Source organism: Suncus etruscus, chromosome 11 (genome assembly GCF_024139225.1).
Source record: "Suncus etruscus isolate mSunEtr1 chromosome 11, mSunEtr1.pri.cur, whole genome shotgun sequence".
NCBI lineage: Eukaryota > Metazoa > Chordata > Mammalia > Eulipotyphla > Soricidae > Suncus > Suncus etruscus.
In genome coordinates this window covers 27,513,198-27,536,019 of record NC_064858.1, presented here as the reverse complement: position 1 = coordinate 27,536,019, position 22,822 = coordinate 27,513,198, and the positions used below count along the sequence as shown (strand labels likewise).

General features: G+C 36.2%; 1 protein-coding gene across 1 annotated transcript in view; it reads left to right on the top strand.

The window, feature by feature from the left end:
- Positions 1–22,822, top strand: part of PDE3A (phosphodiesterase 3A) — a 337,733-nt gene that overhangs the window by 310,846 nt on the left and 4,065 nt on the right. Inside the window, exons 10-15 of the mRNA XM_049782896.1 lie at positions 6,527–6,638; positions 11,339–11,452; positions 11,599–11,798; positions 14,341–14,544; positions 15,727–15,882; positions 20,355–20,619. Of these exons, the coding sequence (XP_049638853.1) occupies positions 6,527–6,638; positions 11,339–11,452; positions 11,599–11,798; positions 14,341–14,544; positions 15,727–15,882; positions 20,355–20,619 (1,051 nt within the window). The remainder of the gene's footprint in view (positions 1–6,526; positions 6,639–11,338; positions 11,453–11,598; positions 11,799–14,340; positions 14,545–15,726; positions 15,883–20,354; positions 20,620–22,822) is intronic.

Genomic DNA, 22,822 nt, shown 5'->3' with positions numbered 1-22,822 from the left:
ATTCCTGACTCCGTACATGTTTGAAGGACAAAATTAGAGGATTCTTTTCTTTATTGCCTCATTCACAATCTAATGACTAACCCAATCTTTCAAAAGAAAGTATGTCCCTGCATTAGAGGAACTCTCTTCTAATAGAAAAATGGGTCAATGTCAAAATAATGAAAGATCAACTTGTTCCACACCAAATATTGGTATGTTAAAATGATTGGAGGTGAAGGAGGGTGGAATGTTAGCACAGTGGCAGGGCTTTTGCCTTGCATGTGGCTAAACTGGGATGGACCCGGGTTTGATCCCCTGCATCCCATATGGTTCCCCAAGCCTGCCAGGAACCATTTCTGAGCACAGAGCTAGGAGTAACCTCTGTGTGGAACCGAGTGTGGCCCAAAACCAAACAAACAAAAAGACTCAACGGCCATACTCAAAGATCTGGATCGCAAGCTTGTCTCTAGCATCTCACGGTCCCTTAACTGTGCCTAGAGGAATCCCTCAAGTACCGCACTGTCAGGCATTGCTCCCAAGCCAAGAAATAAGCACTAAATGATTAATGAGATCCATCACTCAAATGACGATGAAGTCTGTGGCATGTTTCTGTTGGAGTCTCTACTGACTGAGAGAGCACCTCTCCTGAAATGTAGCCTATTTCTTAAGCTATTCTTAAGAATTAAGAGTTTCTTTTATCTTCCTTTTGTCTCAAGATTTCTGACCAAGGGGACTTAAGGGGGCTAAAGACAGTTGTTTCCATCTACCTAAAATTCACACTCTGTATCCCATTTTGGAAAACCCTTGTCACCTTCCAACTCCTGTGATTCAGAGAAGTGATTTTTACTCTCTTGGAAATAGTCTATACTATAGAGAGGTGCCTCAAAGGTATGTGCTTAGTCTGAAAAAAATAAATAGGCTTACATTGTCTTAAACTTGACAGCTATGTCAGACACACATCCACACCCACACACCCCTCTATGGTATCTCCATTTAATCTTACTAGTCATTTCTCTTTTACCAAAAATGTAAGATTCTTCTAAAATCCTATAGTAAATATACTCAGGATTGAAGGCAGATCTCACCTATCAGAATCATCTGTGTTTACTTTCATTTATATTCAGTTCAGATGCTTTGAAGTCCTTCACACAGTTCATTTACTTTATCTTCAGCTTCTCTCTATGGAAAGTCTGCTCAGAGAAAGTTGGTGATTCCAGGAGCCTGTTGGACCTACCTCCTTTTGCATTTAGTGACTAGCTTAAAACATTGGTTAAGTTGTGGGTAGCTCTGAGCTGTCATTAGAAATATGAGAAATAGTTTAGTCCATTTTAGCTCCATTCATTAATGTTGTTTTTAAATTTATCTTTCAAAAATAGGTGCATGTAAATAGGATTATTATTATTTCACTATTTTCTTTTTCAATTTTCAAAACCCAGAGAGTTGAGGAAATGCAACCTTATTGACTTTGCTAAGTAGAACCTTATGGAGTATATGTTTTTTTCTTCTGATTCAGGTATCTAAGCACAAAAATCATAAAATTTTTACTGTGTGAAAGGCAAACTTTTTTTCACATAAGATTTTCGGACAGCTGAAATGAATTAACTCAAACATTCCAAGAAATCACCTTTTGGCTGAGAAGACACAGAAAAAAGTCCAACTTCAAAAAGTTTTTAAATAGACATATGTGTGGTGGAAATGGCTTCTCCATCTCAATACATACCCTGCCTTTTTGATGAATATCATGTTTATTTTAACAAATTTAAAAGGACGTCCTCAGATTTTGGAATAATATTTACTTTTTTCAGTTACTGACATTTACCCAGTTAGTAGTGTCTTGCTTTACACGTTTAGATTATTGATGGTAGACTTTGAGTAGCTTGTTGGTAAAAAATATTCTCCTCTTTAAAAATCATTTTATAGGGCCAGAGAGATAGCATGGAGGTAGCGCATTTGCCTTGCATGCAGAAGGATGGTGGTTCGAATCCCAGCATCCCATATGGTACCCTGAGCCTGCCAGGAGCGATTTCTGAGTATAGAGCCAGGAGTAACCCCTGAGTGCTGAAGGGTGTGACCCCTTGAAAAATCATTTTATAAAATGGGCTATGGTGTTAATTTGTTATGTACCTTTAAACTGCTTTAAGAGAAAAACAGAAAATTTCAATCATTTGCAGTCCAAACATTATTTCTTTCTAAATGATCGTGGTAGGATTTCAGGTGGTTTAAGTACAAGATCTAAAATTAAAACACTTGGTTTAACTTCTGCTTCTAGGCATGTGTCAGCTGTATGATCCTGAATCAGTCACTTAACATCTCTGTGCCTCCATTTCCTTTGCTTACAAATATGAATTCTTAAGTGCCTATCTTATAAACTGTCATGAGGATTAATTATCTGTAAGCAGCATTTGTAAACAGAGAAGGCTTCTCTCTTATTCAATGCCGATACATTTTTATTTGACTATTATCAACATATATCTCAGCAACTGCTGCTATTATTGTTATTATGATTGATAAATATTATTATATCATGCATAGATATACCTTAGGCATTTATAAATATAATTTAAATATATTTTATAGACATGTCAAATAAAATAACAAAAAAGGAAATTTTCTTACTAATGTTTTCATTTATGCTCCCCCCTTGTTGTTATGCGATGACTAGAACACACTCAATCATAGTGCTCACATGCTTTTAGTTGGTGGCCATTAATAAGAGTCACAGTTTGGGAGCTGGAAATAGTTGTTGGCAGTGCTGCCAGTACCACACTCAGCATGAGAAATGCTGGGAGAAGTGCTGGCTCTTCCCAGACCCCCACAGTAAAGGAGCTTACATACATCATGATGGAACTCACTTCATGTTGTTCTCTAAAGAGAAATAAAGAACCTGAAAAATGGCAGACAGTGATTACTTTGAATGCACCCTGGATTTCTTCCCAGCACCACAAATACCCCCCCTCAAGCATTTCTAAGAGCAACCCCTGAGCACAGATTCAGGAGTAGCCCTGGAAGACTTTCAAATGTGGTGTCTCAAGCTCGAAGTAATAATACTAGCAATACTAGCTATACTAGCTAGTAATACTAGCGAAAGAGCAGAGGTAAGCATGATTCATTACACTTTACAAAGGGCAGAATTCCCTTTCTTGCCCTTCCAAGGGAAGAAACCTTCCAAAGAACTTGATGTAAATTTCAAGGAAGCAGTTCTCAACCTGTTGCCACTAACCAGTGCCCTCCAGACCTTGTTTTCTTCCCATACCCCCTATTTTACAGCATGAGACTCCTCTCCCCCAAGTCCCACATTATTTTTTTCTTACCCAATTTATGCATTTATCACTTGTGGCACATTTGGAATATCCTGGAGGCCAACAGAGAAGGGGCTGTATAACCCCTCATAGAGAAACATCAAATGAGATCATGTTGCAACAGAGAACTACAATACATATTTGAAAACAAGTTCAGTAATTACTTCCTGGCTCAGATTTCTGCAATGGCTTCTCACATCCCACTGGCTATTCAGCCCAAAGCCTCCACCTGACCAAATTTCATTCTGTAGTGTGGAATTTGCTTGCTATACCTATCCTCGCCATACTGGTCTTCTAAACATTTCTTGATAATAACCAACACAGCTCAAGGCCTTGTTCACTGACTTTTCCATGCAGGAAAAATTATTTTTGGCTAGAGGGAGAGGACAGACATACCAAAGATGGGTTAGGGCTTGTGATTGGGGATGGCTCCCACATTGTTCTCAAACCCTTTGAACTCTCTCCCCAACCCTATACAAGGAAAACTGTTCCCCAGTAAATCTATATTCTTTTTTCTTTCATCTCTCTTTGATTGTTTGCTCACATGTCACCTGAACATTTAAGATGACATGCCTGCTCTGTCATGTTTGATATGATAGTCACCAACCCAAATGTCCCCAATCCAAATGTCATTCCTTCATTAAATCACTCGCTTCTTTTCTTAGATAACATTGTTTTCTGAAACACTAGGTAATATATTGACTATGTCTATGCCTTACTCTATGTTAGAGCATAAACTTCATGAGAGAAGAGATGTTTGTTTGATTTACCTACCTAGATGTGTTACACATAATAGTTTTCTACAATGTATTAGGAGGCATACTGTTGTGATATACTAAATTCAAGAGTCACCTTTTCAGTTAGACAGCTGTTCTCCTTTCCACAATCTGAAGTTTTAGAGTCAATCACAATCAAAAGTAAGTGTATAATAGATACTTTTACAGTCTGCATTCATTTACTATTTATTATAGCATAAAATTACAAATATTCTATTTTATTGTGAATTTATGCTGTTAAGTCTGGTTGTACCTAATGTATATACTTCATCATAGATTATTTGCATGTAGAAAGAATACACAGTGTAGATTGCATTTGGTAAGTACCATTATGGGTCAGGAACCTATGGAGTACTTGGAATACATCTTTGGTGAATCAGGAAGAGATAAATATTTAAAATTAGAATATTCATAACTCTGTATAGATATCAATAACAATAAGTAGAAACATCTATAAATCAAAATATTAAAAGATTTTAGAGAAATATTTCAAGAGAATTTTAAGACAGAATGCAGACAATAGAAATGTAAATGCTATTTTTTAGTCATCATACTTTATGATACTTTTTTTTTTTTTTTTTTTGGTTTTTGGGCCACACCCTGTGACGCTCAGGGGTTACTTCTGGCTATGCGCTCAGAAGTTTTTCCTGGCTTCTTGGGGGACCATATGGGACGCCGGGGGATCGAACCGCGGTCCGTCCTAGGCTAGCGCAGGCAAGGCAGGCACCTACCTTACCTCCAGCGCCACCGCCCGGCCCCACTTTATGATACTTTTAATGATAGTTTCATGCATACAAACTTCCAACTCCACAGCCCCCACCAAAATGCCCACTTTTTTCGCCACTGCCTCAGAGTCTTCCTTAGAGCCCACCTCCTTCCCTCATATCTTTCCACCATAGTAAGCTCAATTCTGTAGACTGGTTCTCAAGTTCTGTTGCTTTGGGCCCTTATAATTCTCTTACTATTATACTATTTTACTTCTTTGTATCCTACATATGAGAGAGAATTCTGAGGTTTTGTATTTGTTTGTTGTTTGGGATCACATCCAGTGATGTTCAGGAGATACTCTTGTCTTTGCATCAGGAATTACTCTTGACAGTGCTTAGGGAACCATATGGGATACTGGGAATCAAATTCAACTGGCTATTTGCAAGGCAAATGTTCTACCTAATATATTATCACTCTGTGTCTGCCATCTCTCTCTCTCTCTCTCTCTCACACTCACTCACTTTTCTTAGCATGATGTCTTCTATTTCCATCCATCTGAATCAGTCTCCTGGATCATGCTCCAGCACATCAGTGGCAATTCCATATGGCTCTGAGAATCTCCAGTCACCTTCTGCTTCCTTTTCCTTTTCTTTTGTCACATGCAGCTTGCTCTGGACTTGCATCTGACTCTGTGCTCAGACAGATCATTCCTGGTAGGTCTCAAGAGACCACATGGTACTGGGGACTGACCCTGGATCAACTGCAATCAAAACAAACACATTTTCTGCAGGAATCTCTGATTCTCTTGAGTCACCTTCTTCTTTGCTGTTGTCATTTACATCCATTATCTCATGTCAGATGTGCTAGATTTTTCCATAATACACTTTTGATTTGAGTCACCAGGTTGCAAAAAAAAAATTGTAAAAAGAAAAGCTAGAATGTATGGACTATAGGAAGAAGGATAGAAAGATATAAAACGAGGAAAAAATTATCCAATTTTACTTATATTAGGTAAAACTTTGTTTTTCCCTCTGTATTTTGGTATGGGCAACTCTTGCCTTCTCCTTCATGAATTTGGCATAGTTTTGAATTATTTATCACCTGTAAATTTAAAATCCATAAAAACTAAATTTTCTTCTATTATTTAGTGTTATATGCATAATATATCTATTGTAGTACTATTTTCTAGTTGTTGATATTATAGCTGTGTCTAATATCAAGGTATCTTGATATTTTTTTACAATTGATACATTTTGGGAGAATAGTTTTTTATTTGGTTGGAGGATCTCACCTAGCACTACCTGTAGATTACTACAGGTTGCTGTGATCTTGGTGGTGCTTAGGGGACAATAAGTGGTGCTATGGATAGCACCCTATTCTGTGTACAATGATAGAGCTTAATCCCTGTGTTACATCTCCAGCCCTGATAGATTGGTTCTCAGGTATCTGTCTTTATATTTAAAGACAAATTACAGGATACCAGAGATATAGTATCAGATAAGGTACTTTCCTTGGTCACAGTTGACCTGTATTTGATCCCCATCTTCCCATATGATCCCTGAGCCAGGTTTAAGTCTGTCCTAAGCACCAAACTGCAGAGATAAGCACATTGGTACTTTTGGTATCTACTTGATTGATTGTTCCTAGGATCTCTCCTGGCAGTATATTAAACAGTTGATGGAATGTTTACTTTCCACCCATTTTTCTTATGTCTGATACCCACTGAGTGATGTTTTCTAAAGCATGTCTTTTTCTCTCTTACAGGTATCATACAGACTTTTTGAAGACATGGGCCTTTTTGAAGCTTTTAAAATTCCAATTCGGGAGTTTATGAATTATTTTCATGCTTTGGAGATTGGATATAGGGAAATCCCTTGTAAGTATATGATAATTGTGAAATAACACTTTTGAAATCTGTTGAATTTGTTCTGGGTGCTGGAATCTAAAGTCAGTAGCGAGCACTTTTTGCACTCTGTAAGCATTCCATTTGGATGCAAACTGCAGTGATAAGTACATAATAATCTGTGCTGGAAGCCTGGCTCTGACTCTTATTAGCTACTTGGGTTTTGCTTAAGTTCTACATGTTTCATTTCTTAATACATAAAACTGAACATAATATCTGCTTCAGAAAGCTGTTTGAAGATACACAGAGTAATTATTCTTCAGGGGTAATAGTTTTGCCATGCACATAGCAAGTCCAATTTGTGTTTGCTAAATATATAACTAAATTTTAAGTTGGTTTCTTTTATTATTTTCATATTTGATTTGGGGAGTCCATCTTTTATTTGGCATCTGCAGAGTTAAGTCATTATTTTTTTTTCAATATGATAGAAACTTGGCTGGAGGTAGAGCAAGAGGAGGAGGATGGTCTAATTAATAAAACAGAACAGAAGACATCTGGAAGTCATTGTGTAAATGACTAGAAACATTTTTTTAAATCAGATAAATGTGAAGATTAAAGGAGAGGACAAAATCCAGTACTGAAGTTTATGAACTTTGACTGTTATGAGAATTAAGTTTGTCATTTATGGTCATGAAGAATTGAATAAATAATTAAAATTTTCAACATGCAGCCATTTAGTCCATGTATGTAGAAATGTCCTACATGGCATAGAGTGCTTGTAACTATAGAATATCCAAATAGACTGTGTGAAAATGTATAGAAATTATTTAGTTATTTTAGAAAATAATTGCAGAAACAAAAAACATAAAACAGTACTATATGTGGGGGTATGTCTTAAAATGTGTTATTTAAATCATAAGAGAGAGACATCTTATGGAAAAGAAAATGGCTGTATAATAGAAATTTTTCTCCTGATAGAGGTGATGCCAAAACTATATTTTGTCGCTAAATATGAAGCTAAATTAAGGCATTGAGAATAATCTCTATATGTTAAGTACTCTTCAGAAATTTTCACACTCTTTTTTTAATGAGTCTAACTTAGCAGTGCTCAGGACTTACTCATGGCTCTGCATTCAGAGATACTCCTAGCCATACTCAGGGGAAGATAGGGTACCAGTAGGAATCAAACCTAGGTGAGCTGCATGCAAGGTCTTACCCAATGTACTATCTCACCAACACTATTGTTCCTCCCTTTTAATTAGGGACTTTGTCAAAAAAAAAAAACAAACAATAAAACATCTAGTCATGTTCATTCGTGAATTCAAAATGGAGGGAAAAATTCTATTCTCAAAGATTTTCTGCTCTAACATATATTCTTAAGATCCTTATTCTTGTTATTTCAATTGGGAAGTGAGGGGAGGTTCAAGTATACATATGGGGGGTCCTCAAGTGAATAGAACAGTGGATGAGACGTTTTCTTGCAGGCAGTCAACAGTAGTTTGATCCCCAGCACCCACTACAGTTATATGAACCTTATCAGTCATGATCTGTGAGTGCAAAGTCAGCAGTAGACCCTGAACATCACTAGTGTGACTCAAAATAAGATAATAAATACCAAAGCCCTGTGCTTCTCCATGGCAGCAAAAATTTTCTTCCTGTTGATATCCAGTGGGATATGTCTATCTATTTGAAACCAGACATGGAAATGATATGGAGCAACCCAAGGGCAGATAAATGACATCATCTGCTGTATTCCAAAGAATACAATCTGTTTTAATGCTGCTTTTAGTCTTTAATACTTTATCCCATCATAAATAGGTACATAGACTGAATGTTAAATGAAAAATTGTGCATTTGAGTATGAAGATGTGTAAGTGTTACACACATACAATGCCAGACCACCAGGGCAAATTGTTTCAGGATTGTGCTTAAGAGTGGAGAGTATTGAGAGAGGAAGAATGTAAAGAACAAGAGGGAAGAGGGCATCTCTGGCAAGAGATGGGATATATAATGTTTTTGTGTGCAACAACACATACTTTCTGTGAAAGAAGAAGTGTGTTTCCAAATGGTTGAAAGAATAATCAAGAGATTTAAAATGCAGCAACGAAAAATAGCATGATGATAAGGTTAAAGTGAAAAAATTCCTTGCATCATTTCCTCTCTATCTCAATTGCTTAACATGACCAGAAGTAGAGGAATATTTGACTCAAGTATGTTTCTTCTCTAGAAACTCATTTCCCTTTTCTGTGGACCTTTGGTCTAGCTTCTTTTCTTGCTGTCTTTGTACCTGAGTTAACTTCAAGAGCCTACAATCCTTGACATGCTCATACTAAGGCCATATTTCATGACCACAGGGTTAATTGCCTTCAAGGAGATGACTTTTCCATTCTGCTAAACTGATGGCAATATATTATTCTCCTGGATCAACACAAATAACAAGACAAAGACATTTTAAAGTGTTGGATTTTATGAACTCTATTTTCCTTCCTACATTTGGAACTACATTAAAAAATCTCAGGGATATTTGTTTTATTTGCTATTAGCCTCTACCTAGCTTTGTTCATCAAGATTATATAGGCTCATAAAATGAGTGTGTCAACTTTCCTTTTTACTTTTTTTATCCACAAAATGATTAGATAGAACTATTTTTATTCTGAGAGTTTATAAAAATTACTTATAAAACTTAATCCTGATGTGGAGAGTACAGTAGAGCAAGAATCTTTATAGTTCTAAGTGATCTTATTGGTTTGTATCTATTATGTCCCAAACTACTTTTTCCAATATTATACCTTGGCTTCATCAACCCTGCAAAAGTGGGATGCATGGTAAGTCTTTTTCACTTTGCAGGAGCAATGACAAATATTCACATATCAGAACCTCCCCAGCTTACAACAAAGGGAAAGTATTCAAACACTGTCTTGCATTGTACCACTCAAACAGAGGTATATTGCTCCCTTCCACCCCTAAGTCATCACTATCTCCTCCTCAAGGACCAAATTAGCTTTGGTTTTAGTTTTTTAATCTCATTTTCAAAAATTTTGATTGTGGGAGAAAACCCAGTGCTCTGTACCAGTTTCACAGCCACAGCTTATTTTGTATGAATAATAGGTTTATAAAATGTTTATTAGAGTTTTCCTTTGAGGTTTATCTATCAAGAACATTAAAACCTGTTTTTTATGTATCTTTCAGTCATATCTCAAATAGACACTGTAAGTGTCTCTATTTTTCCCATCAGGTTATATGAACCATATAATAAATTATTCACTCAGGGTAATAATGGAAATAAATAGTAGAGCACAAATAAAAACAGATCTTTTCTAAATCCAGAACATTCTAGCATGATTAATTTGCTTCATGATATAGGGATATATGTAAAATTGTTTTGAATCACTTGAGGAATTCTCTGGTTTTCAGCTGCCAGTTGGTTTGGTGGACTGGACATTTATAAAAAGATTGAAAACCATTCATTTATCCTCAACACATTTTATTCAGCATTTTCTTCGTAACACCAAATTGCATTATCACTGTTGACCTCCTGGCAATGACAATACACGAGTCTTGCATTTTTTCTCTTTGGAATTATAGGAACTCTGCATATTAAAGTTATTTTTCCTATTTATTTTTCATTTTGTTTTGTAGTACTGGTTGTTGGACCCAGAGTCTCATACATGCAAAGCAAAAAAAACAAAACAAAACAAAACAAAACAAAAAAACTCCACCACTAGTTCCATCCCTGTCTACTCAAAGAGTTTCTCAGAGATACTTTTCTAAGCCATCATTCTGCCCCTCACCTGAATTCCTGGAATCAAATAGTTATGTACTGGGACCTAAAATACAGAAAAATTAATTGGAAAAAAATCATGGTTAATCACTAGTCACTGAAGTACTTTGAAAGGTCAGTTAAACAAGAGAAGGAAAGAATTACAGCCATAGAAGTTGTTCAACCAAAAACACACTGGGCCCCAATAATGGCTTAAGAGAAGGGGACATGCCCAGAGAGACCAGCACCCAATTTGTATAAAAAAAGACAGTAGAATGAAGCAGGTGGACTTGGCCACACTTCTTCCATTTTACAGAAATGTAGAGAAAGCATGTTTTCTCTTTAGGTCTTTCCTAGAATTACTTTCCAAAACCAGAATTTCCAGATTCAAGAATATTATTGATTTTGGTTTTGAATTTTGCTTTGTAGATATATCATATCTTCATATTGCAGATATGTTAAATGTTTGAAGACTATTTTTCAACTTTGATTCAGAAGAATAGTACTGTGTTTCATTCACAGGTTATGTTCAGGTACCATGTCTCAGAGATGAACAATTAAGTGGTAACTAGGCCATTGGTCTGACCTACTTTAGGTATGTCATTGGTTTTCTGCAGATCCTTAGATAGGAGTGTGGAAATAAGTAGAAGAAATGAGGATTAGAGTTGTTTCTTGGTGATTTTTCTACATATGTTAGATTTATGTATATGTGGTAGATTCCAAACCCAGATTTTTTCCACATTAAACATCTGCAAGCGTCATGAATTCTATGAGTGCTATTTTTTCTCCTTTTTGTGAATATTGTGGAGTACGTAATGGAAGGATAACCAGAGAATATTTGTCCTAAAAGTTTAGCTGAACATTCCCTAGGGTATAAAAATGTTAGAACTAAACTGTTTATCCAATAGATGGCACTCTTAGTCCTTGGACCCCAAAGTTTACAAATTAATGACTTCCTTTGCATTGGTTACAGATCATAACAGAATCCATGCCACTGACGTCTTACATGCTGTTTGGTATCTTACTACACAACCTATTCCAGGCCTCTCTACTGTGATTAATGATCATGGGTCAGCAAGTGATTCAGGTATGTTGAAGCCCAACTGGGCAGGAATAAGATTGCTAGTTTTTTTGAGCATCAAGGCAAATAATATCACTTTAATATAGACACTTTGGCATCACACTGACTTTTTTAATAATGTAATACTTTTGCAATGTTTTTTATCTTCTCAGATTCTGACAGCGGATTTACACATGGACATATGGGATATGTATTTTCCAAAATGTATAATACGCCAGATGACAAATATGGGTGTTTATCGGGAAATATTCCTGCCTTAGAGCTTATGGCCCTGTATGTGGCTGCAGCTATGCACGACTATGATCACCCAGGAAGAACCAATGCTTTCCTGGTAGCAACTAGTGCACCTCAGGTAAATTTTGATCTTGATTAGGAGAAAAATTCAATTCAGAAATATCTCTGAAGAAATTACATGTTTATCATTTGATTTAAAACAACTACAAAATTAATATAAGCAGAATTCTATCTCTAGGATAAATTTTTAAGAGGCCTTGAAATTTTGAAAAACATACAATAGTTTTTCCCCAGGTTCTCATGGATAGGTATATAACTTTATTACCCAAACAAATCCTTTTTTGAGTTTAGGGGGGGGGGAACTATTTGAATTTGCAGAAATCCCAACCTATTTAGAAAGTCAAATATCTCTCAGGGCCTAGAGAGATAGAAAAATGATCCAACATCTAGATAGTACTTTACATACTTGATGCCCCAGATTTTAACCCTGGTACCTCATAGTCCCCCAAACACAAGGCCACAAGTAACCCTGAGCACCATCTAGTGTAGTCCCAAAATGAAAGCAAAAAAATATAACCAAACAAAAGTCCATTTCTGAAAAAATTGGAGAACCTAAACATCTTTGAAATTTAAGGATGGAGGATTTTTCCTGATGAAATAGTTCAAAGCCTAAGGCACGTGCCTAGCATGTGGCCAAAAACCAACCCTGTTTTTATTCACAGCATTTTATATAATCCCAGTAGTGATCCCTGAGCACTTCTATATGTGGCCCAAAAATTAAAAAAAGGAATGCAAGATTTGTGTATATAAATTTCTTTCCTTTTGAAGTATATATTAATAATAATTTCTACTTCAGGGGCCAGAGTATTAGCACAATGAGTAGAGCATCTGCCTTACATGCGACTAACCTGGGTTCAATCCTTGGCATCTCATATGGTTCCCTGAGCATACCAGGCATGATTTCTGAGCTCAGAGCCAGGAATAACCTCAGAGCACTGTCAGGTGTGCTCCATAAATTAAAAACAATCTATTTTATATTGGATAGTCAAAACTTAAACATGAACTTACCTCATGTGTTTGAAGAGAATGTAACATATATAGTTTTATAACATCCAGTCATTTTAAGAGTGTCTCTTAGAGTTAAACAAAAATTAGTCAAAATCAAGTAAAACATAAAGAAAGAAAAATTTAAATATGTAGGCATCTCCATCACTACCATTAAACTGAGCTCTTCTGTCTGTATTTAGCTTCACTGTTAATGTTGTTGCCATGATGAAGGGTACATGTGTGCCTAGCAGTGGTGCTTACACACTTTTGGTTTCTCAAGTGGGAACCTCAAAGCAGATTGTGGTGCTTTCTTAGAGATGGATTCATGCCTCCTCTGGTGCTCACACCCATGCTCACCAAGGACTGCATTTCCTGTGTGGTAGTGAGCAAGCTCTTCCCCGATCTAATTATCTGAGTCAATGATACTAAATACTCCAACATCCTGTTGCTTTTGTTCTTAGAACCTCAGTGTCAGCCTGGTCATACTCTTATTATTCTCATTGTTTGCTTTTTTTTCTTTTATCCTACTTCTAAATATTTCTATTTTTCTTTTAGTTTATAATTTTCCTCTATGCACACACAGTACAAATCCTGATAGTTTGACCACTAGTTGACAAATCCTGATTTTGACCTTCTAATTATTTTAGCATAGACTTCATATAGCAAATTATTTTCCCCAAAGTCAGACTATTTTTTCACCAGCACCATTTATAATTCAGCCTTTCATATATATACATATATATACATATACATATATACATACACACTTTCACTTCAAGATTTATTTTCCTGTGCCTCATCTTTCCTTAGGGCCTTCATGCCTGTTTTCTTCCCTTGTGTACCATGCTTAAATTAAAAGCTACATTCAGCATTGATCAGAGGACCATTTGGTACCAGAGATCAAATGGGGAACCTCACACATACTAGATATGTTTTCTAGTTTTTTCAGGTGTCACTCCAGCCCTATAGTAAGAATTTTGAAGCAACTTCTTTTGTAGTTTCTCTCAGCAATGTTTAAAATTTTCCAACAAGTATATATGCACTATAAGGTAGAGTACACATTTATTTATGTGCTAGATCAATGTAACACTTCCACTAGCTAATTATGGGGTGAGAATGTTTTTTGAATATAGACTTCTCAAGGATTGTATTACTCTGTATTAGTTATAGGAATTCAACTAATAGGAAGTAATCCTAAATCTAGATATAGACATAGCTAATCATGTCATATATTTATTATCAAGCCATGTCCCTTACCAAAGAACCTAGTCAAAGTTATCTCTAAGACCTCAAGTTTGAAATATTGTTTCAAATAGGTTAATTTCACTTTACAAACATTTTACCAAGCAAAGAAATCTACTATCAATGTATAGCAATAAATGAGACTTCTTTATTTATGAAGTAACATTGCTTAAAATAATACTAATGTGAATATTTTAGTAGCTAATATTACTACCTCTCATAGCCACCACTAGTGTGTCAATGAATGATCCAAAACAACTAACAGTCACAAGATCACATTTATTTCATTTTTTAAAAGTTGGACTTAAAAGCATTGCATGTTTTTATTAAGTTTTCTGGTTTTTAAAAACTCTCATTCTTATTTTCCTCAGGCTGTGCTCTATAATGATCGTTCTGTTTTGGAAAATCATCATGCAGCTGCTGCATGGAATCTTTTTATGTCCAGGCCAGAATATAACTTCTTAGTTAACCTTGATCATGTGGAATTTAAACATTTCCGGTTCCTTGTCATAGAAGCAATTTTGGCCACAGACCTGAAGAAACACTTTGACTTTGTAGCTAAATTTAATGCCAAGGTAACTAGATTTATACCAGTCTTCATTTTATTGTCACATGGAAAGAAGCACGTGTTAAACAAAAATCACTTCTATATGATAAATGTGAAAATGAAATACAGTATATTAATAATCAAAAGCGTATATGGAGGCACATTCAATGTAGCTTTGTGAAGTCAAGATGTTTCTCTATTTCAAAGAAACAACAAAATTCTAATTATTGTATTTTTGTTATATTTAATTTGTCTTTAGTGTTTTGTTATATCTAGTTTTCCTACACCTATGCCTATGGTATACTTACAGATTACTCAGAAATAGTAAAAGTCAAAAACTGAAAAAAATTTTTGATATATTAAATATAAGTGCCCAAGTATTAATTCAAGATAATTTCTTATTAGGGTGAGAGCATTAGTACAGCAGATAGGGAGATCTGTGGCATCTATATTCACCCCCTAAATCCTGCCAGAAGTTATCTTAGTGCAAATCCAGGAGTAAGTAAACCCTAAGGATTGCCATATGTGGCCCCCAAACAAAAACAAAAATAGGGAGAAAGAAAATAAATAAATGTCTTATTTTCTCGTTATACTGTTTAGTACGAACTATACCATCTAACAACACTTTCATTAATAATTGCATTTTGTGGGGCCGGACGGTGGCGCTAAAGGTAAGGTGCCTGCCTTGCCTGTGCTAGCCTTGGATGGACCGCGGTTCGATCCCCCGGTGTCCCATATGGTCCCCCAAGCCAGGAGCAACTTCTGATCACATAGCCAGGAGTAACCCCTGAGCGTCACCGGGTGTGGCCCAAAAATAAAAAAAAATAATAATTGCATTTTGTAACATTGATATATTACATTTCTAAACTGTTATTTTATGAAGACCAAACATTTTATTTTATACAACTAAGAAATTTTTAATTTTTGGTATTCTGATCACATAGTAGGAATACAGTCATATTCTTTTTGGGGGGGGTGGGCACACCCGTTTGATGCTCAGGGGTTACTCCTGGCTAAGCGCTCAGAAATCACCCCTGGCTTGGAGGGCCCATATGGGATGCTGGGGGATCGAACTGCGGCCCTTCCTTGGCTAGCGCTTGCAAGGCAGGCACCTTATCTCTAGCGCCACCTCTCCGGCAAGGCAGTCACATTCTTCTGTGTACCTCTTGCTTTGAGACAAGACACATTTTTAACTTTGTTCCTCACACAGGTGAATGATGATGTTGGCATAGACTGGGCCAATGAAAACGATCGCCTACTGGTGTGTCAAATGTGTATAAAGTTGGCAGATATCAATGGACCAGCAAAATGTAAAGAGCTCCACCTTCAGTGGACAGAGGGTATTGTCAATGAATTTTATGAACAGGTAACTGTTTAACTTAATCCATGCCTTTGCTGCTACTCATAAATCTACTGACACTTCCAAAAAGTATTAAAATGTGATCAATTTACTTTGTGTTAATGTTAACATCAGCAAATGCACTTTCCAGTTTACAGAGAATTAAACTTGAACCCCACCAATATCAGATTAAGCCATAACCTTCAAATCACAAAAAGCTATTTGCAAATATTTGTTTTCAGAAAGCATGTTAATAATAAACCACTTATTCAGATATGAGAAATACCATTAAAATGTTATTTATAAATTTATTTTAATAAAAGAGTTTAAATTTATGTCATAAGTTCATTACTTTCTAAATTGGTCACAAATAGTATCGCATAAAAATATAAACAGACATTGTATTTGACATCACATGGGATAACCATATTTACCATAAAATTGTAAGCATAATTCCCCATGTTAATTTATTTTGATCATATGATACTTATAATTCTGTCTTTGTACTAAGAACCACTTTTTTTTGTTTTTGTTTTTTGTTTTTTTTGGGCCATGCCCATTTTGATGCTCAGGGGTTACTCCTGGCTAAGCACTCAGAAATTGCCCCTAGCTTGGGGGACCATATCTTGGGGGGGATTGAACCGTGGTCCTTCCTTGGCTAGCACTTGCAAGGCAGACACCTTACCTCTAGTGCCACCTTGCGGGCCCCAAGAACCACTTTTAAGAGGTACAGGGAGAAGTAGAGTATAAATAGAAGACCAAGATCAATGATAAAAAAAGAAATAAAGGAAAGATACTCAGGGAAGAGGAAATAGAGATATTATGATAATGTTTTCAGATAAGATCACAATATTGAACTACATTTTTTAAAAGTCAGTTTATCATAAAGGTGTCATGAGTATCAAGCAAATTATGGAACATTCTTAAGACATCATTTGATTCAAAAGAAACATTTGATTCTCCTCTTTCCCCCCGACAAAAGTGTATAATACAAAGAAACTCTAGAAGTTAGAGCTTAATGTTAGAAATATGTTTGTGGGCCAGAGTGGTAGTACAGTGGATATAGCATGTGCCTTGCATGCATCTATCTCAGGTTTGATTAATTAGGTTTGATTAGAGAATAGATTTGATTCCCTGGCACACTATGAGGTTTCTCAAAAACCCACGGGCATAATTTCTGAATGAAGAGCCATAAATGATCCCTTAATATCTCCAGATGTGATTCCAAAACAACAGAAAAAAGAAAAAAGGACAAAGTAAAATTTAATACTAATGGTGTCCAGAAATGGGAGGAAATATCTTATTAAGAAATTCCCTATGGGGCCAGAGAGATAGCATGAATGTAGGGTGTTTGCCTTGCATGCAAAAGGACGGTGGTTTGAATTCTGGTGTCCCATATGGTCCCCCAAGCCTGCCAGAAGCAATTTCTGAGCATAGAACCAGGAGTAACTCCTGAATGCTGCTGTGTGTGACCCAAAAAACAAAAAACAAAACAAAACAAAAAAAAGAGAAGAAAGAGGAAGAAAGAAAGAAAAGAAAGAGGAAGAAAGAAAGAAAAGAAAGAAAAGAAAGAAAGAAAGAAAGAAAGAAAGAAAGAAAGAAAGAAAGAAAGAAAGAAAGAAAGAAAGAAAGAAAGAAAGAAAGAAAGAAAGAAAGAAAGAAGAAAGGAAGGAAGGAAGGAAGGAAGGAAGGAAGGAAGGAAGGAAGGAAGGAAGGAAGGAAGGAAGGAAGGAAGGAAGGAAAGGAAGGGGAGAAAGAAAGAAAGAAAGAAAGAAAGAAAGAAAGAAAGAAAGAAAGAAAGAAAGAAAGAAAGAAAGAAAGAAAGAAAGAAAGAAAGAAAGAAAGAAAGAAAGAAAGAAAGAAAGAAAGAAAGAAAGAAAGAAAGAAAGAAAGAAGAAAGAAATTTTCTATCACTGGAAGTACTTGAAGAAATTAGACTATGTGTATTATAGACAGGATTTACATTTGAATAAAATGGTTTTGTTTTCTAGAAAATGATGCAATTTTCCTATAAGATTAACTCATCAAACCTGAAACGCTAAATTCAAAGAGAAAGGAAAATTCATTTAATATATTTAAGCTGCATGTGCATAAACACTATGGATAATTCTGATTTTTCTGTTAAGTTATCATGATTTAAAAAGTCATTCATAATAGTTTCAGGCATAAAATGTTTCAACGCAATCCACTAACATTATCAACTTTCAACCAATATCCCCAACTCCCATTCCACTTCCCAAGCTGCCCCTTTGACAAGTATAGTTTTAAATTTGGTTACTGTAGTTTGAGTCTTTTCTTTCAGCGTTTTTATTGCTGTGGGATAGATAGATAGATAGATAGATAGATAGATAGATAGATAGATAGATAGATAGATAGATAGATAGATAGATAGATAGATAGATGATAGATAGTAGATAGATAGATAGATAGATAGATAGATAGATAGATAGATAGATAGATAGATAGATAGATAGATAGATAGATAGATAGATAGATAGATAGATATACCACAGATCTATACTGCAGTGTATCTGAAGCCCCTGCCTCTGTTAACTCTTTTTTTGTTTTGTTTTTGGGTCCCACCCAGCAGCACTTAGGGGTTACTCCTGGCTTAATACTCAGAAATCGCTCCTGTCAGGCTCAGGGGACCATATGGGATGCTGGAATTCATGCCTTCTGCATGAAAGGCAAACGCCTTACCTCCATGCTATCTCTCCGGCCCCTCTGTTAACTCTTATCTTCCTCTTCTTACTTCCTCCCTCAATTTCTTTCCTTGATTGTCCTTTTTTTTTTTTTTTAAATCAGGTCCATGGTAATCTAGGTCTGTATTCCTTTGACACTTTGCATTCCCTTATCCTGCTCTTCTGTATGCCACAGATAAGTGGCCATCTGGTATCTGTCCTTTTTCTTCTGACCACTTAAAATGATATCCTCCAGTTCCATTATGCTTCAGTGAAGCGAGGAATGCTAAAATTATGCATCATGATATTTTAGTACAAATCCATCATAAATTTTGTGATGCAGCTTCTTTTTAGTTTTACCATTTTCTAAGTAGTTTAAAGTAGTTCCAAATGAAAACATATACAGATGTACTGTAGTACTATATCATAGTAAAAGTGTTAAAGTTATAGTTAACTGAGGAAAGTGACTCACTGGGCTGGGGCATATGCTTTGCAGGAGGGAGTCTCAGGTTTATTTTTTACTTGTTTTTGTTTTTGACAGTACTTAGGACTGAGCTCAGGAATTACTCTTGACAGTACTAAGGAAACCATATAGAATGCTGGGGATACAATCTGGCCAGCTCCATACAAGACAGCTCCATACAAGACAAATGCCTAACCCACGGTACTATGTCTCTAGCTCCAAAGGGATCACCAAACTTAATCCCCTGCACTACATGGTTTCCTGAGCACTTTCAAGAATAGCCCCATGCAACAGCAATGAAGAAGATATTTTTTAAATGTTTACATTAAGTATATATCAACATATAACAATAGCATAAATCAGATAATTACAGAAGATAATTCCAGAGCCGAGATCTGGAATAACAGAACAACTGAATTTGAGAAGTAAATTATTTTCAATTTTCTGGCAGCCTAGATACTACAGAAAAAGAGAACAAAGTATTAATTTAATAATCTGATCACATTTAATTTGCATTTACACATTAATATAAGAAACATTGGGGTAAAAAGTAATACTGTTTACTAAGAATTATTTAAATGGGCTTTCTTTTTCTTTCTTTTTTTTCTTCTTTTTTGGTTTTTGGGCTATACCCAGTGATGCTCAGGGGTTACTCCTGGCTTTGCACTTAGAAATCACTCCTGGCTTTCGGGATCATATGGTTTCGCCAGGAATCAGATCGTGGCTCTGATTCTGCAAGGCAACTGTCCTAATACCTATGCCACTGCTCTGGCCCCTGGGCTTTCTTTTTATAGTTTTTCTGTATTTTCAAGGTTATTCGTGAGTTAATCTTAATCCTAGGAAAGACAACATATGATTTTCTAGAAACAGCAACCTTTCCCTTCTTTCTCTGGGTCCTATCTGTAACACCCACACTAGTTATTCTCTTACCCCTTGATCAAAAGCCTCAATTTCCAGATCACAAACTTGGTATATGACAACAAAATTTTGAAGCAATAATCGTAACTGAGTGATGTGGATAGCATGCTGGAGGCCTGAGTTTACTCTATGTGCCCCCTATCCAAAGCAGTGTGGTCACCCAACTAGTTCTGAAGCAACCCCCAAGCACTAACTTGGGAATAAGTCCTGAATATACCAAGCATGGCCCTAAAACCAACAAAAATTAAAACTCTTAAGTTGTCAAGATTCTTTAATTAATCTAGTTAACATGTGCCCTGTCTTGTATGTATATGATTTCACATACAAGTCGGTGCATACTTAGGTGCAAGGCTGAACATGGATATTATACTGCATGACAAATCTTTATTGTCATTTACCTTCCTAGTCAACTATTTATACTAAATTCTTTTTTCTAGGGTGATGAAGAGGCCAGCCTGGGGTTGCCCATTAGCCCTTTTATGGACCGCTCTGCTCCACAATTGGCCAACCTTCAGGAATCCTTCATCTCTCACATTGTGGGGCCTCTCTGCAACTCCTATGACTCAGCAGGACTAATGCCTGGGAAATGGGGGGAAGGCAGTGATGAGTCAGGGGATACAGATGACCCTGAGGAAGAGGAGGAGGAGGAGGAAGCAACAGTCCCCAGTGAAGAGGAAACCTGTGAAAATAATGACGCTCCAAGTATGTCATCAAAGCTCTTTCCTAGCACTGTTTACTTGCTCAGATTGAGATACATTTGGTATTACTCAGAATTCAGTAATTTGAGTCAATTAGCTGCTGCTGCTTTTGATTATGAATATAATGCCTCCAATGCCGTAATAGAAATCTCAGATAGTGGAATTTGTTAGATTGTCACATTGATACAGAGCCATGGACTCCTTGATGAAGTAAAATAAAAAATGAAGTTGGCAAACCTGGTTACTAAGAGTGTTGGTGCTTTAGAGTTGAAAGGATTTCAAAAGCTAGTGTTAGCCTGACCACGTGAAGCTGTTAAGAGGTAGAAATAATTGTGTTCAATAAAGAATTGTTGAGCACCTACTTCAATTCCAGGCATTCTTCCAGATACCCAAGATAGAGGAGATATGTGCAAATGAGAGTCTAAAACAGTCTTGTCCTTTTAGATCTGTAATCCAGTTGGCTCTGAGTATAGTAAGGAAAGCGAATAATTTGAGTTTGAGGCACTAATAATGCTGGAGTCTCAATATTGAAAAGGTGAGTATTAAGGGAAAAGCATTTAGATAGGACATCCATGGATGGCAAATTAAGAAACATTGGAAACCTAAAAACTGGAAAGGAGAGGGGGAGTGAGTGGCCCTTCAGAGAGTATTAGACTGTGTTTTCAAAACTGGGTGATATTATTTCAGGGATCATTGGACAATCCAGGAGCAAGAGGTGCCGCAGGGAAGGAGGTTATGGAGGAAGGGGCAATTTTTCTGTGTTTGCTTAAAAAGGATAGACTCCAGGAGTGTGCTGAGTGAGATATTTTTTCTGAAAGGAGGTAATAGGCTAAATACAGAGAGCATAGCCAGGAAGAATCAGGGAAGGAGGCCTGAATAGGGTTAAAGAGTATATAAGGATACCAGATGGAACTGCAGAAGGAAGAGGGCTAGCCATGCAGTAGGAGGGAATGGAGATAACTGGGCCCCATAAGGTTTTGGGGGTGAGAGGGTTTGTATTCACTCACATTGTTGATTCCTGTTTGATCCGGAATAAGAAGGCCTCAGAGGGAGTGAAGAGAAGAGCTTATATTTGGATTTTTCTCTACGTAGGAAATATTCTCAGTGTGAGGTATATAAGTATGAGTTGAGTTGACATTGTCCCAAGATCTCAGAATTAGGGTCTTAACAGCAGTCTTGTAGCAGGTAACCACATCTGGTCATTGATCCTGACTGTATCATGATACCAAACAAATCTATTACAAAACACCCCATTTTCCCATGTTTAATCATTGCCTGCTGTGAGAGAAAGAATAACCATATACCAGTTTACAAGCCTTTTAGCAGCATTGCTCAAACACTACTGCTGTGTTTACAAATATAGTACAGTTTTCTGTGAACTTGTTATGTAGCTTTTCTTCCACTTCCACAGATTATGAAAATAAATTTTTTTCCAAGCCCTTACCCAAAGTACTACTAGTGAAAGACATTTTAATCATATCTTCCTATTTAGGGAGACAGTCATGAAAATAGCAGAACTTGTGACTTGGGATTATCAAGTGAAATATTCTAACCTAAGAGCATTGACCCATTTTGCCCTCATAATAGGACTTTGTTGTTAGCACCTGTGTACAAAAATATGGAATTTGTTATTAACCGTGTGCTGATGAGATAAGGTTTTGCACATTTGACTTGAGTTCAGATTTCTGTTTAACTCTGTTTTGAAATATTAGCGCTGGGAGTGAATGAAGAGAAAATTAAAAGTTGCATTCCTTCAATAGTCTATGAAAGTAATTATAACTTATTTTTCCAATGCTTATAATAATATTTCATTAGAAATATTGAGTTGATCTTGGATTTAGAAACAGGAAACACAACCTGGAACTTAAGATTTGTTTATTTTTTGTTTATTTGTTCATCTAATAAATGCATAGTACTTTTCTTTCTTTACATTTTTTATTCAAAGAGATAGTTTGCCATTAATGGAGGACAGCAGTTTTTCCCACTGAAGATACTGGAAAAGTTCAGTTGGCTTAGTTTTAGAAAAGCCCTAAGGCTCTCGCAGTTTGCTATTTGAATTCAGATTCATTGGAAAATGAACTCAGGCATAAAAACTGAGGAGCCAAGTGCAGGATACTTAACAGATTCAACTTATCAACTTATATTATTAGTAAACAATGGTTTACTTTCTTTGTTGGTGTGGTTTACTTTCTAGGTTTCCTTTCTTT